Source organism: Gallus gallus, chromosome 15 (genome assembly GCF_016699485.2).
Source record: "Gallus gallus isolate bGalGal1 chromosome 15, bGalGal1.mat.broiler.GRCg7b, whole genome shotgun sequence".
NCBI classification, from domain to species: Eukaryota; Metazoa; Chordata; class Aves; order Galliformes; family Phasianidae; genus Gallus; species Gallus gallus.
Genome location: NC_052546.1, coordinates 6,451,707 through 6,466,620, shown reverse-complemented (window position 1 = coordinate 6,466,620; position 14,914 = coordinate 6,451,707). Strand labels below are relative to the sequence as shown.

General features: G+C 52.1%; 1 protein-coding gene across 12 annotated transcripts in view; it reads right to left on the bottom strand.

Annotated features, from left to right (window-relative positions):
* Window positions 1-252: 252 nt before the first annotated feature.
* RPH3A (rabphilin 3A) overlaps window positions 253-14,914 on the bottom strand; it is a 35,459-nt gene continuing 20,797 nt past the window's right edge. For 11 of the 12 annotated variants that reach the window (XM_046901290.1, XM_046901291.1, XM_046901293.1 and 8 more), the window contains 18 exons: window positions 14,396-14,539; window positions 9,725-9,854; window positions 9,356-9,442; window positions 8,904-9,069; window positions 8,675-8,701; window positions 7,755-7,877; window positions 7,489-7,575; window positions 7,354-7,401; window positions 7,085-7,282; window positions 6,377-6,456; window positions 5,956-6,030; window positions 5,200-5,309; window positions 4,667-4,793; window positions 4,389-4,445; window positions 4,064-4,215; window positions 3,073-3,154; window positions 2,476-2,572; window positions 253-2,353 (listed from right to left, as the gene is read on the bottom strand). In XM_046901290.1, the coding sequence (XP_046757246.1) occupies window positions 2,223-2,353; window positions 2,476-2,572; window positions 3,073-3,154; window positions 4,064-4,215; window positions 4,389-4,445; window positions 4,667-4,793; window positions 5,200-5,309; window positions 5,956-6,030; window positions 6,377-6,456; window positions 7,085-7,282; window positions 7,354-7,401; window positions 7,489-7,575; window positions 7,755-7,877; window positions 8,675-8,701; window positions 8,904-9,069; window positions 9,356-9,442; window positions 9,725-9,854; window positions 14,396-14,539 (1,921 nt within the window). In that variant the 3' untranslated portion in view covers window positions 253-2,222. The remainder of the gene's footprint in view (window positions 2,354-2,475; window positions 2,573-3,072; window positions 3,155-4,063; window positions 4,216-4,388; window positions 4,446-4,666; window positions 4,794-5,199; window positions 5,310-5,955; window positions 6,031-6,376; window positions 6,457-7,084; window positions 7,283-7,353; window positions 7,402-7,488; window positions 7,576-7,754; window positions 7,878-8,674; window positions 8,702-8,903; window positions 9,070-9,355; window positions 9,443-9,724; window positions 9,855-14,395; window positions 14,540-14,914) is intronic. The other variant, XM_046901289.1, reaches the window with a different exon arrangement.

Genomic DNA, 14,914 nt, shown 5'->3' with positions numbered 1-14,914 from the left:
AACCTGAGCACGACAGAGGGCACTGGGATGTTAGTGCTGTGTGGTTGGGTTGCTCTTCAATGGGATGCATAGCAGGGTCACAGCAAATGAGTCTTTCACCAGAGCCCCCACCAGCTCCAACGGCACAGGAGGGCAAAGCCAAGCTCCGGGCAGCGGGAGCTCCTCGTTCTGCAGAGATGGGCTACAAACACGACTGTGACTGTCCCACCCGTGCCTCCCACGTGGGTTCCTATTCTCACAGGGAATGAAAGAAGCCAAGAGCCATCAGTTATTTATTTTTTTTTCTTTTCCAATAGTCTCACTTTATTAGATACCACATCAAGAGAGGATGTTGTGCTGCATGCAGCGGAAGACTGGAGTATTTCTAGTTCCTGTGTAACGCTTTCTCTTTCTGTTAATATTTGTAAACTGATATTTTGCTGTAAAATCACTGCATGCAAGTTGGAATGCAAACAGCAGTAGAAGAGGCTTTTCGTTTCGTTTTGTTCTTTTGTTGTTGTTGTTGTTGTTCTTGTTGTACCATTCCCCATCCATACGTGCATGCTTTATTTACAACAAAAAGAAAGTCATCCAGGGCAGAAACGACCATCAGAAAAACTCAGAGGAGGGTGGCAAATGGAGACAAGGACTGTGGTTTGCACAATACCCGGAGTGGGACCAGCGAGTTGCACTTCATTTACTTTCATGGGTGCCAAGAGATGAGTTGAGCATCAGTTGTCTGAAGGGAGAGCGGGGCACACTGATACAGGACATAGGAGGAAACTGCCTCGGTAAAAGCAACCTTAGTTTAATAGCTCTGCACGCACAAAGGAGGGTGGGCTGCTGCATGGCTGGAGTAAAGGAATTGCTCAGATTTGATTTCATTTGTTCTTTTTTTAAAGGTAACTTCAGACGTTTCCCCAGCATTTCCCCCCTTGCCAGGGGGTTACGGAAATAAAAATATTTTAAATATATATATATATATATATCTCAAGAATAGGAAAATAATTCATCTCAATGACAAGGAAGCTCTGCGGTACGGCTGGATTAGAGCACGGCGGGACACAGCAGAGAGTCGCGTGGGGTAGCAGCACAGCCAGAGGGGCTGGAGCCGGGCTTTGCACAGCATGCGTGGGTTGTGGTTGACCAACGGGACAGCCCAGCACTGCCCAATGGTGTTGCTATGCTTGAGGTTGTCCAGAGACAGCAGGGGAAGCAGGATGGGAACAGAAGCGATGGGCATCAGCCTGAGAGCGCTGCGGCTCTCTGCTAGAGACAGCAAAGAAAACACCTCCAGACAATTGCTAAAGCACAGCTTGAAGACAGCAGGTCTTGTGCAGACTTGCAAAAAACTATAACCAAAAAATATACATACCCAAAAACCAAAAAGTTGGAAGACCTCTACCTGTTGCAGCTACTTTCGGTGTTTGTGGTATTTTAAAGCAACAATCTATGAACATAACAGCTCGTTGGTGGGAAATTTCTTCTCCCTTAGCTTCCCTCCTGCACGGTGCGGCCAATGTTGGGACAGCCCAACTGCACTGGGACGGCAGGACAGCAGCAAAGCCCCATGCCACCCTCAGCTCACCCTACCCAGCCCCAGTCTGTGCCTCCCTGCAAGCACACCATGGTTCCCTGCATGCCTCTACCAGTGCTGTACAACTGGTGGATCTTCCCAACAGAAATTCAGAAAGACACACTGTGATATTGCCCACATGGAGCGAATCAAAAGCTCAAGCCGTGCTCACAGGGTGACATCTGTGACACAGGCTGTGGATACCGAATGATGGTTCCAACCCACATCAAGCCAAATTTTTCAGTATCAGCACCCAGCAAGCAGAACCATCCACTGTTGCCACATCCGTGCTGCGAGCGCAGCTGATCCAGGGGCTGCACATCCTGCACTGGGGTGGAGCAGTGAGCCGGGGCGACGGGACACGTGCTGTCACACACACACCAACACTACGGCAGCACACCTGAGACTACTGAGAAAGAGGCAAAGGGATGGGCACAGTAACTATTGCTCGGACAAAACTGCACGCCGGGATAATTGGGTGACCCAAAAGAAAAGGATGTGAATACAAAAGATCTGGGTTCGTTTTCACGCAGAGGTGAGATTGGGGCGCAGGGGGTGCTCGGAGGAGGCAGAGCAGCGGTGCTGCCCAGGGCGCGTAGCAAGGCATGGCTGCACTGGAAGACAGACAGACCTACAGGAGGGGTGCAGGGCTGGGCCGTGGCTGCCTTTAATCGCTGGCAACGTGGTTCTCGTTCTGGAGGGTGTGCCAGCGCTCGATCTTCTTGTCCTTGTTCTTCAGACACTCATACCAGTGTTTCAAGCGCTCCCCCTTTGCCGTAATGCCGAGCTGACAGCCGCCTACAGGAAGGGGAGGAGGGAACTTTCAGAGTTGATGCTGCTGTTCCGTGGCAAACCATTTCCATCCACCCATAGAGCCGGCCCTGCATGGGGCACCCAACCACACGGAGACCTCCACTCACCGATGTAATCATTAGATTTGCCGATATCATAATCCCAGACAGAAATGTCCAGGGACTTCTTGGCCAGGTCGCTGTGTTTGATGTCATAGAAGAACTCCTGCAATGGGAGAACACCTACATCACCCCCATGTCTGCAAGGAAAACATACCTGCAAAACTGCAGTAAGGAATTGAAAATGTCCTGAACTCAGAAGCAAGGAGAGGATATTTAAAGGGCAGTAGTGAAGAGCAGATGCTCTTCCCCCTGGATGGCAGCACAGTCCACAAGCCGAGCTAGAATCATAGAATCACAGAATCACTAAGGTTGGAAAAGACCACTGAGATCATCCAGTCCAACTGTAAAGTTCACTCCTTGCATCTGAGTGTTCTGTGTGTTCCCCATCACCTCAACCACAAAGCCTCCAGGCACAACACTTCCCTAGGAGATGCAGAAGGAGCCTGGCAAGAATTCCTCCTTGGGTTGGTGGCCAAAGCCAGAGAGATGTATCACCATAGTGGGTCAGGGTGCCCATCCCACCCATAGCAATTCTAGGTCTCCCATGGTCTGCAAATACCATTAAGGTTGGTTTATCAATAGGAAAATTACATCCATCCTTACCTCATTAAACTCAGGATTCAGTGTTTTCTTTTTAATCTGGGTCTTATGCTTGGCCTTTTTTCCCATGTCAGGTTTCAGCCAACTGGGGGCAACAGAAAACAGCTCAAAATTCAAGTGAGAGAAGAGCGTGAGCTTATATGCTACCAAAAAAAATAGTGATTTTTGGACTAGAAGAAAGCAACCAGAGATATTTAAGGCAATGAAATGGGTTAGCCAGTCTCCCTTCCCACCTTCTAAAATTATCTCAAATAAATGTAAAACCAGTAAAATCTTAAATACTCTTTTTTTTCTCCCTTCCTCGTATTGCCAGACTACACACGGGAGGCCACACAGCCCTGTTCTGCAGGGAGCTGAGCTCAGCAGAAACCTGTCTGCAGGGAGGTGTTTCCCTTGCTCACAGCAACCAGTGCCACTTTCAGACCAGAAAGCTGACCTGGAGCCGTGCCTTCAGCCCCTCTCTGTCCTCCAAACAAAAAATGCAATTGGTCCCAAGTCTTCTTTTCCCAAGGAAAACTGCTGATGGAAAACGCAGCCAGGAATGTGTCAACGCATACATCGGTGGCCAGATTTATATTTAAAAAAAGCTAAGAATAGCCCTCAGTGTTTAACAAAGTGCAGACCAGCGCTCTCAGCCAAGGTGGTTTCATCCAGAGAATGTGGAATTGGTCAGGGGCTCACGCTCCACGTTTGGCTGCAGACCCAAAATTAAACTGCATGGTTGGCACTCGTTAGATCTGTGCTGGAAGTCGGTTTAAAAATGGAAAGCCATCATTTTCTGTTGGTGAAGATGGAAAATATCAGAGGAAAGAGAGAGACTGAGAAGGAAGACCGCTCCGTTCCACTGGAGGTGCGCAAAACGCACAACACAGGTGCTATTGCATGGCTGTTAGGGAGAACAGGGGGTGCTTTTTCCTGGTGACCCCATGGCCGTATGTCGTGGGCAGTCAGTGACTCCATGGCCGTGTGGCATGGACAGTGGACGCTCACTTACAGTTTAACGAAGGGGTCTGAGTACCCATTGGCGTCCATGGCCGCCAGGTGCACGCAGCGCACGATGCCGACGATCAGACCGCCCTGCTGGGTGCTGTACATGAGGGACACCAGGATCTTGCCACGCTCTTCCACGTCCCCACCGCGATCCACCTGCAAGAGGAAGCAACTGGAGATGAGGATGCAGGCCAGGAGCGGAAGCCAGGCAATGGCAAAGAAGAGACAGAACAGATGTGAAGGAGACTTGTAGGCACGCAGAACCCCTTGCTGGTTCGAAGAAGGGTTACGATGTGAAAGATGAGGTGAAAAGTGCTGAGGGTCCCTACCTCCTCCTCATACAGAGCCATCCCGCGAGACGAGCCTGTTGTTCCAGCACGCTTCATCTGGGATGGGGAAGGGAAGAAAAGAGGCTGCCGTGAGTGACCACATGTGGGAGAGGCTAAAAGGCTCCCTGGAATCCAGGCTTTGGGTGTAGCTTGGAACCCACCCCTAAAGACTCAATGATATCCAGTATCTACACTTTTGGGTTGACCATGAGCTCCCTCACACACCAGTTGTTAACAACCTCAAAGGTAAAAGTAGCAGAAATTCCATAGAAACTCACTGGTATTACTCTCTCCAAGCAGATGTTGAAGTTTTTTTTCTGATTGGCCTTGAGCTTTTTCAAGGAAACTCTGGTTTCTCCAATAAACTCATTGTGGCCAAATTTGTCTTCATCGCACACGGAGATCCTGGAGGAAAGAGAAGGGCAAAGTGAGGGTCAGACAGGCAGGTTACAGCAACACCTGGAGCATAAAACCACACGAAAACCCTCCTGCAAGGTGACCAGGGTGGGCAGAGCCAAACATCTGCCTTCCTCTGCCCAAAATGGCCAGAAAACAGAACTTCTCTTCTGCCAGGATATTTGAGTGTACTCTGAATTGAGGCAAGAAGACAAAAGGAAGAAGTTTCCTTTAGAAAGGAAACATCAGACATTTTCAGGAACTTCTAATCATTCTGTTGACCTGCATACTGTAAGATTAAGAGTATGAAGCTCAGATGTGGACCCCAAACTCTCCATTTCCAGGTGCTCTGCCCGTACCCTCTCCCAGCAGCATCCTGCCAAGCACCATGCAATTCCCCAGCTCCTCTACTTGCCTGAGTGTTTTCCGTGTCATGTCCTCATCTGTGATGCCGTGGTACACCAGGGTCTCATTCCACACCGGGTTGCGGGTGTTGCGTAGGGTCTTTGTCCTCAGCTTATTTGACTACAGCACCAAAAGATAACACGGCACCTAAGCCAGGGCTTTGGGCACCTGTAGCTTAGGGGAGGCAACTGGGCAGTGGCATCAAAGACTTAAGCTCTTTCCTGATGATGACACTTGGATTTACTCTGCATGAGACAAGGCAGCCAGCACGTCTCTGTGCACAAAGTAAACCTGCAAATGCCAATTCAAGGCTTTTGCTCTCTGTTTCTCCCTCATTTTGCTCACAGTTCCCCTGGGCAGAGCTCAGCTGTAGGACTGAGCTCTGCACCCTGAGCACGGAGCCATGCCAGTGGCCCCGAGCCAACCGTGCTCCTGCATTCCCAAATGATTTCCCCACTGAGCCAGATCCAGCTGGGCTGGGGAGGGAGATTTCCAGAGCTTGCTTTGATGCGATGGGGAGGAAAAAGAAGTTAGAGTTCACTCTCTTAATGGTTCCTTCTTCACAGCTCTAATTAGAACATGCCATGACTTCAAAGCAAACCAAACTTTCAAACCCTGGTAATAATTAGGTTTTATGTCAAGGAGAAGCCACACAAAGACTTCAAGGGGAGGAGGTCTGCTGCAAGCCAGGGGTCTGGGAGGCTTAGAAAACCTCCACTCACTCCCCGGGCCATGGCCAGCACACACAGCCCAGTACGAGACCCACCTTGCTGGCCCCAGGCAAGAGGTGCAGCTTTACATAGGGATCTGCCAGGCCGTTTGAATCCATTGGTTTCAAGCCCTGAAATATAGTAAAGGAGACGTAGGGAATGAATCCTTATTAAGCAGGGCAGGGAAAGGATGAAATCTATCCATGAAACAAGAAGAGAAGGGAAGGGAAAGGAAGAGAAGAGAAGGAAAAAAGGGAAGGGGAAAGGGGAGAGAGGGAAGGGGGCAGAGGGAAGCAGCTCTGAACATCTGGAGTGCCCATAAGCAGAAAAACATCCAACTCCATCCCTACCAGCCCCAGGGCGTTGGGCACAGATTCATGTCCATGAAAGAAAGGCAGAGGAAGAAAGCACCATCCAGTGGCACAGCACACACAGGGTGATGGGATGCTGTCACGGCAGGGGCCGGGAAGGGCTCACCTTGGCACGGATGAGCGTGCAGTGCAGGGCGCTGTTCTCCTGGTCGTACAGCAGGCTGAACTCCAGCGCTCCCAGCGTGGCTGCATGGAAATGGCACCTCGTAAGAAACCCAGCCAATACCTCTGCTTAAGCAACCCCGATTAGCAGTAATTAGAAAGATTTGCCACTTAGATGTAAAAGCCTCTTATGGACATCACCACCCAGCATGAATTGAGGATGCAGAAACCCTTCCTTGGTAGGAACAGGCTGGGGAGGTGAAGCCGTGTCCCTCCAGGGATGCTCATCCTCAGGCAGCAAAGTCACTTGTTAGGGGAGTAAATGGCCAAACATCGAGATCTTGTGGCATTAAGGTACTAAAGCCACCCTGCCCTTCTTACAGGTGGATGGACAAACAGCCACAGTTGGGCCTCTTGAAATGGGAAGGTCACATTAGCACAGACAATAGCACACATCAGCGCTGAGAAACCTGGTGCAAAACTGAGGATGGGAGTGGACTTGGCTGCAGCTCCATCCTCCATCCCTCACCCAACCCAGATGTCAAGAGCTAAAACCATAGCACAAAAACACCCCTAAGGCTCTGAGGTCCTTCCTACATTTGGAAGTACCCAAAACATCACAGGCTGAAGTTTTGGAGAGTACTTTTCACTTTCCAGTTGGCTTTCCCACAGAAACCCACACATCACCCAGCCCCAACCCCTGGGTACGCACTGCCTTCATCAGAGTCATAGCTGTTGGCGTCCTCTTCCTCCTCCTCTGGGGGCGGCTGTCGCAATGGGGCAGGGGGCTGTGGGGCTCCAGGGGGCCGGGCTGGCCTCTCGTCCCGAGCTGGGGGTGCAGCATAGCCCCCGGCCCGCTCCTCCTTGGGGGCTGCACGGGCTGGTTCCGGGGGTCCCGGTGGTGGGCTCGCTGTGGGAGAGACCCCATTAGCCCCCAGTGTGTGCTGTCTCCAGGCCCTCAGCAGGAACCCAACCTTTTACCTTGTGTTTCCAACATGCGGCCAGCTGCCCCAGGACCTGGTCTTGCCGCTGGGGATAGATACATGGTTAATGGCTTGACCATGGAGATGCACACTCCAACATTGGGGTGTCCACCCCAGTCCCACAGCAACCTACCTGCAGGTGCTGCTGGCCCGGCAGTGACAGCGGGTGGCCGCGGGGGTGGCGTGGAGTTGGATTGCATGGAGTTGGCTCTCTTCACACCTGCAAGTGGAAGCAAGATCAGCACTGGCATTGGGATGGAGCAACGCAATTCTGGCTGGGAGCTGAGCATTGCCCTGATGTGACAAGTGGGCTCGTCCCACGGCACCACTCAGCAAAGTGAAATAAATCGGTGTCACCAGTGTGCACGAGCACACCCGTGTGCAACGCATGGCTCTCACCAGGGCTCCTGCTGACCCCGCTCTCGGTGGTGGGCTCGCGGCTCTCCGTGTCCTCACTGCCACATGGCCCCGTCCTGCCCTCGGCTGGCTTGCGGACCCGGGCAGCCATTGTCACCTCACTGCCTGTAGAAGTGAGAAACAGGGTGGTGAGTTTCATCCCACCCATCCCTGGGGGGAACAGGAGGAGGAGGAGAAGAAGGAAGAGCCACACGCAGCCTGCACGTAGCGCTTGGGAACATCCAAAGGACACAGCGCATCACAGGGACACCAGGAGGCGGAAAACAAGGACATCCATCAGTGCCCATCAACCCCTTAATGGCCTTACAGGACAGGGAGATCATATTTTCTTTTTGCCAATCATCTGCTATTTATTAGCAAGACGTCAGCGACAGCTGCCCGTGTCTCATTTGCGCACCCCACGGCGGCCATCCGAGCGGATAAATCACCGCCGTGCACACCGGGGTGCCCGCACCGCTGCTCCTTGATGAATCGCAGCCCGCAGATGGGATGCGAAAGGTCCCGGCCCTCACCCGGCTCGTGGGTATAAATCTTCTCTGTGACACAAATGGGCTGTTTATCCTTGGCAAGGAGAAGTGAAACGCAACAGATTGCGGAGGGAGGCGAGGGGGTGCGGGTGAGGAAACGGCGAGGCAAGGAGTCGTTTTCCAAGGGAGCTTTAGGAAAATGAGGGGCAGGGTGCGAGCATGCTGGGGGCCCGGAGCAGCTGGGATAAATCCTCCCCGCACGGCAGGAGAGCAACAGCATCTATAAGGAGACAGCAGCTCTGCTCAGCGCATTCAATTGCAGCGGGTGGGAAGGTCCCAGGGAGCTCAGCACCAGCGGGAAGGAGAAACCCCACCGGGCAGCACCTACACAGGGGAAGGCATTGGGAGAGGGCACGGGGCACACATGGTGCTTACCGCAGTGGTCCTGTTCATCTGCCTGGCCTTGGGAGCACAAACAGAGTGAGAAGCAGTGAGGGATCCCACAAACCCAGAGAACCCCCCCCAAGAAAAACCACTCAAGAGGCAGTGAGGATAGCAGGGCAATTTATGGGACCGTAAAAATACCCATAGCATCCCCTACAACTGTCAGGACACTCGTTTTTAGGGCTCAGCACGATGGGGACCCCTGAGCAATGCCACTTACCCCGACCAGGTGTGCGGGATGGCACCTTTGGGTCTGGGGCTGGTGGCTCAGCCGGGCTGGGCTCACTGGGGGCCGGGGGCACCTTGCTCTTGCTGACAGGCATTGGCTGGGGCAGCATCTGCTTGGGCAATCCCTTGAAAAACCAAGCGCCAGAGCGCTTCCACACCTGGGGGGAAAAAGACAGGGAGTGGGCAGAGGGCACACAGCCCCTTATCCCCATCCCCACAGCCCCTTATCCCCACCCTCACAGCCCCTCTTGCTATTTATTCAACTCTTCGATTTCTTTCATCCACTTCTTGCTGTGACAACCAGGAGCCCCTCTTCAATCCTGAGATTATTTGCAAGAGAAGAATAAGGCATTTTATCCCAGAGCATCCTATAGAAACCAGGCTGAAGGAGATGGATAAGGTACAACACTGCAGCCCCCAGGTAGGGATCGTGGCCGCACTCACCTCCCGCTGCTCACTGCAGATCTTGCACAGCCAGATGGGGTGGGGACGGCTGTTGGTTGTCTCAACGCCACACTTGGTGCAGACGTTCTGCAGAGAGAGAAAAGTGCCGTGGGACAGAAGGATGTCACGTGGGGATGTTAGGTCTGGGCTAATGGGAGATGGGATAATGGGGGATGGACAACAAGAGATGGGACAGTAAGAGTAGGGATAATGAGAGATGGACAACAAGGGATGGGACGATGAGGGATGGGACAATGAGGGATGGACAAATGGAGATGAACAACTAGAGATGGACAACCGGAGATGGAACAACTCGAGATGGACTAATGAGAGATGGAAAAGCAAGAGAAGGGATAACAAGATCCTCACCTTCTTGCAGTCCTCGCAGACGACACAGGCAGAGCCACGTGGCCCCAGCTGCTCCCCGCAGAGGATGCAGCGGTTCACGCCATCCCCCAGCACACTGCGGCGCATGTCCTCCAGCCGGGTCATCAGACGCCTGGAGAGGACACGTTGTCACCGTGGGCATTGCAACCCTGCCTCAGGGGGGCCTTGGGGCAGCCTCTACTTTTCAGCAGCAGGTTGTAGCCATGGGGAGTGCAACAGGGGGGGAACACACCCCAGGGGGCACGCTGCAATGTTATAATCCCCATTGGGATTACTATAATTTGCACTCCTATTGACTTTCCTGCTGACGCCGACTGCTACACGTGCACAAAGATGCCAAATGTCAGCATCTTCTTGCAAAGCAGTTTGACGTCAACCAAGCAGCTTTTGCCCAAATGGGGGAAAAAAAGCAAAAACAAAAGAAAAAACATCCATCCTGCTGTTGAAAAGAACATTGGAATGGTTCTTGTGAGAAGGTTGGATGAATTAATTGATTTTCTCATTTTCTATGGGAAAATATTGCATATAGTTTGCCGTAATTTGCAGCCCTTTGAGTAAAATGCCAAAAACCCACCAGAGAACAGTCTTTAAAAACACATCTGTTAGCTGCAAATGTACAACAAGCAAACCAACAAAACCCAACAGTTGAGCAGCTCAAACTTGAAACTCAACAGTTCAGCTGCCCCCAGCAGCACAAAGCGGGGTTTGTAAAGCTCATCCACAGGAGAGCAGGTGCCAACCCTGAGTCCAAGACCTACAGATAGTGCTGGAAGGGGAAAATAATGCATCACTGATGGCACTCGGGGAGAAAAAAGGAAGAGGGGAGGAAAACAGAGTCCACCGGAGCGAACGGCACAATCCTTACCCGCAGGGTCTTTCTCCACTCCCATCACAGCATGACCCAAATCTGACAAAGATGCTAACGCAAGATGCATTTGAAAAACAAGGCATTTAAGAGGCTTTTTCCCACATCTGATGGCATCTGCAGATTGATGATGGCTCTGCTGCTGCCAGCACCTTGCAGTTGCTCACAACCAGCGTCCCAACCCTGGTCAGCATCCCGCATGTCACATCCCAGTGTGCACTCATGTCATTTTACACGGGCCCTTGGAGAGGAAAAGCAGCAAGAGGGGAAAAAGAGGCTGCATGCTCCAAGGCGTTTTACTGCAACTCATCAAACGCCTCATCAGTAGCTGGTTGGGATCACCAGGAGCTTCTGGGAGTACTTCATCAGCCACCGAACCAAATCCAAAGCATGGACTCGTTGCTCCATGATGAAGCAGAGGTTATCAGCCCCTTCAATGTGGCTGGATGGCTTCTTTGGGTGGGCGATGTGCTTAACCCTACTGGTGGGTTTCCAACTGGTTGGTTTCCCACTGGTTATTTCACACTGGTGGTTTCCCTCTCATGTGTTTCCCACTGGTGGGTTCCCATCGGTGGGCTCCTGCTGGTGAATTTCCTACTCATGGGTTTCCCAATGGTTCCCATGCAGTGGGTTAATCTCCATGCGCTTGGTGGCAGCAGGCTGCTCTTTGTTACAGCTTTATTTCCAGGAGCTGTGATGTCTGACCCTGCCTCTGAGCATCTGTTTAATGCTCTACAGATCATTCTACGTGATTCCCTCCTACGCAACCAGTTGGGTGCCGGAGCCATTGGCGTAGGGTCATTTTCCACCCCTTGACTTCAGCAGAGCTGGATTATCCCATAAACAAGCATCATGCTCATTAAAACCCAGAAACGGATTGTTCCCAAACTACTTCTTACTTAAATGAAGCCCATGGCAGAGGGTCACCAAGGAGCCCATGGCAGGGATGGCTTTTTGCTGCATGTCAATGCCATGGAGGTTTTCTACCTCACATCCGACCATGCGGAACATGAGCACTTTGTCCCCACTTGGCCAGGGGAAATATTTCTGAAGCAAAACCCTTCATTTTCCCAGCAGCAAAGCACATTTATCTGCATTTTTTTCCCCCTGTGCTGCAACAGCTCAGCTCCAAAGAGAGGCAGCTTCCCGTTGGAAATCTGCAAGCCCAAACAAACTTATTATAGAAACTAGAACAAATGGCACAATCAAAGCCGGGGGGGAGGGGGGGAGGAGAAAAAGAAGGGGAAAAAAGAGCCTTAACATTTCAAGAGATTCATTATTTAGCTGCAAAATCTTTCCCAGTCTCTCATTTAGCAGAAGGAGCTCCTTAAGAGGTTTTTTAACCAGTGGAAGTGCTTCAGCTGGCAGTGAGCACACCTGTGGCACTCATTTAAAACGAAGCCCATTTGCCTAATTAAAACATCCATTCAAGCCAGAGAAATTGGGCTTTTCTTCTTCCCTGATTCAAACGCTGCCATGAGAGGAGGGTATAAAAGATTAAAATCGAAGTCCTGGGGCGAACCTGGCAGAAGGAGGCAGGCTGGGACCTGATGGAGGACATCAGTGGGCACAGAGAGGTGTTCTTGGGCTGAGCATGAGCTGCTCTCCTGCTGCCAACAGCAGCGGGACTTACAGCATTTCAAAGCAAATTCGGTTTGTTTTCTCCACTGCATCCTGTGGTGCTCCTGCCCTGGCTGTGTCCATCCATCTCTGCCTTCCCAAGGACTTTTCCTCCCCCTCTATCCCTTGGAAGTGCTAATTTTTATGGCACACATCAGACGACCATCTTCATCCCATTCCCCTGCACGTCCCTAGGACCACAGCAACATTTCCTTTATCACCATGTGCCCTTCAAAGCACCCATCCCTCTGAGTCCAAGAGCAGGAGATAACACTGATACCAAACGGTTAAAATAGGGAATAAATAAATAAAATAAAATAAGCAGAGGGCGAAGAGAAAGTGGTGGCACTGAGTTAAGCCCCACAGCTGGGGCTCCTGAAGGCAGCATGCAGGGAGGGAGAGCATCCCATCCATAACCAAGAGGATGTGTTCGTGGCTGATGGCAGCAAGATAGAGCCAAGCAACACCGCCTATCTGGGATGCTTCACGTGCACCTGAGATAAGAGCAGTAAAACACTTCCCTGGTAATAAAACATCTGCCTGGCCCTATAAATATGCTATGGGAGAGCACCTGCAGCAAGAAATGGTCCAGGACTGGCGATGTTCCCTGCCGCCATGCAGGAAGGAATAGCACAGGATATGTTTAATGGGATGGCAGTGGCACAGGGGTGCATTTGGCGCAGTGGGTAATCCTGAGTGGGGCAGGGATAGGTAAGCTGCAGGGACAGCAGGGACAAGAATGGGACAGGATGGAGGCAGAGCGACATGTACCAGGATTTGGGGGAAAGAAATCCCTTATAACAAGCCTTGGGCTGCAGGAAGCCCTCCATCAGCCCATTGCATAGCTGCTGAAGGTGATTCAGCTCCTTCTCTCCTTCCAGATCTCTCCCTGCCATGAGACCCAGCCATAAGAAAACAGCAAAGTGTCCCTGTCCTACAGCCCCAATCAGCACCCAGCCCACGTCTCCCGCTGGCCGCCCCGCTGCTAAAAATAAGATCTGGCTGTGGATTAATCCCAGCTGTGTTTGACATGAGTGACCCCACTAACATCTCTCAGCGAACTCATCGACCTACTGTTGGATGAAGGGGGTTTGGTCCGAGGGCTCCGGGAACGAGGCACCCCCCTCTGCACCCCATAAGCTATTCTTTATATTTACCAATCCTTCTTATTTTTATTATTATTTTTAATGGGAGACCCCTTTTCCAATGGGGGAATGCAAAACCCATTCGTGATCCCATACAATCCGGTTTTCTGGGAGCATCTCCCAAGGGATGCAGTGCTCATCCCAGGGGATGCAGTGCTCAGCTGCATCCCCGCAGGCTCCATCTTCCATAACATGCAGAGCTCTCCTGGATAACTTCCAGGGTGATGCTCTATAGGCACTATCCCCTATTTCTATAGCAGCACATCCTCCAGCTCATGCTGGAGCCAACAGCACATAGAAGCTGGCATGGCTCCTCCTGTGCCTGCTTGGAAGGGGGAATTGGCCATGGGGTGCAGAGGGTACCATCCCCTGCCCATTTCCTTTGGATGGGGGAAAGGATATCCCCCCCTCCAGCCCGCACACCACAGTCTGCAAACAGCTGCTGCAACACACAATGAGGGAAGAAAAAAAAAGATCTCTCCCTCACTGCTAACGTTCCTGGGCACGTAATCCAAAAAAGCATCACTGCTGAGAGTAATTCTTAGCAGGCTGGAAATGTGCAAAGCTGGGGAAATGCTGCTCGTAAGCTCTTTTGCAGAATGAATCAGCAGCGAGCTCTCTTTGCCATTCATAGGCACTTGGAGCTGGTTTCTACAAGCAGCAGCAGAAGCTCGGCACGCTTCAGTGTTGGACGCAAGCAAACTTCGGGTCTTGGAGCTGCCCAGAGCTGCTCCAAACTGAGTATTTGGGGAAATAAAGCAACCCTGGAGTGCAACCCTGGAGTTGCCAAGAGGCAACAGGCTGCAGCCTGCGGATCGGGCAGTTTGCAACAGCGGAGCACTGTGAATGTGCACGTTTAGGTGCCATTCACCAGCACACAAGCGCGTGTCAAGGTCTTTTGGCAACGAAAAATCTACGAGACCATCCATTCTCAGCCCAGAATCTCCCCAGCATCACTCTGGGTGGAACACACTGAAGGCACTCGTTGCCCCCAAGCCGCGTCCCACCGCCGCGCCCGCTCACCCGATGCGCTCCTGCTCCATCTCCTCCATCTTTTCGGCACGGGCAATGACGCGGTTGATGATCTCCTTCTCCTCATCTGTCAGCTCCTCTCCCTTGCGCTGCCGCTCGGGCTGCCCGCCCCGCGCTGCCCATCCCGCAGGGATCCTGCAGGGAGAGGGTGGGGGGCAGCCGGGCACCACATTCCCCCGGGAAGGGGAAAAATCGTGCAAGCCCCCCCTGTTCTCCATACTCTCCTCCTGGCTGGAAGCCGATGTTCCCATTTTCCATTTGTGCAGAGCGTGGCCTATGCATTCTTCCCCCTAATTCCCAACCCCTTGTGCTCAGCTCCCCATGGCCATGTCCTGTTGGCTGTGCACGTGGCATGGCCACACCTGTCCTTAAGCACCACCGTCCCCAGCACAGTCTCTCACCGGACTCCATGCAATCCACAGAGACACTAATTATAATTAACCCGTGGCTGAGACTGATGCTGCAAATTAAAGCCCATCTGGCTGCCATCCATGAGCACTGCAGTCCCAA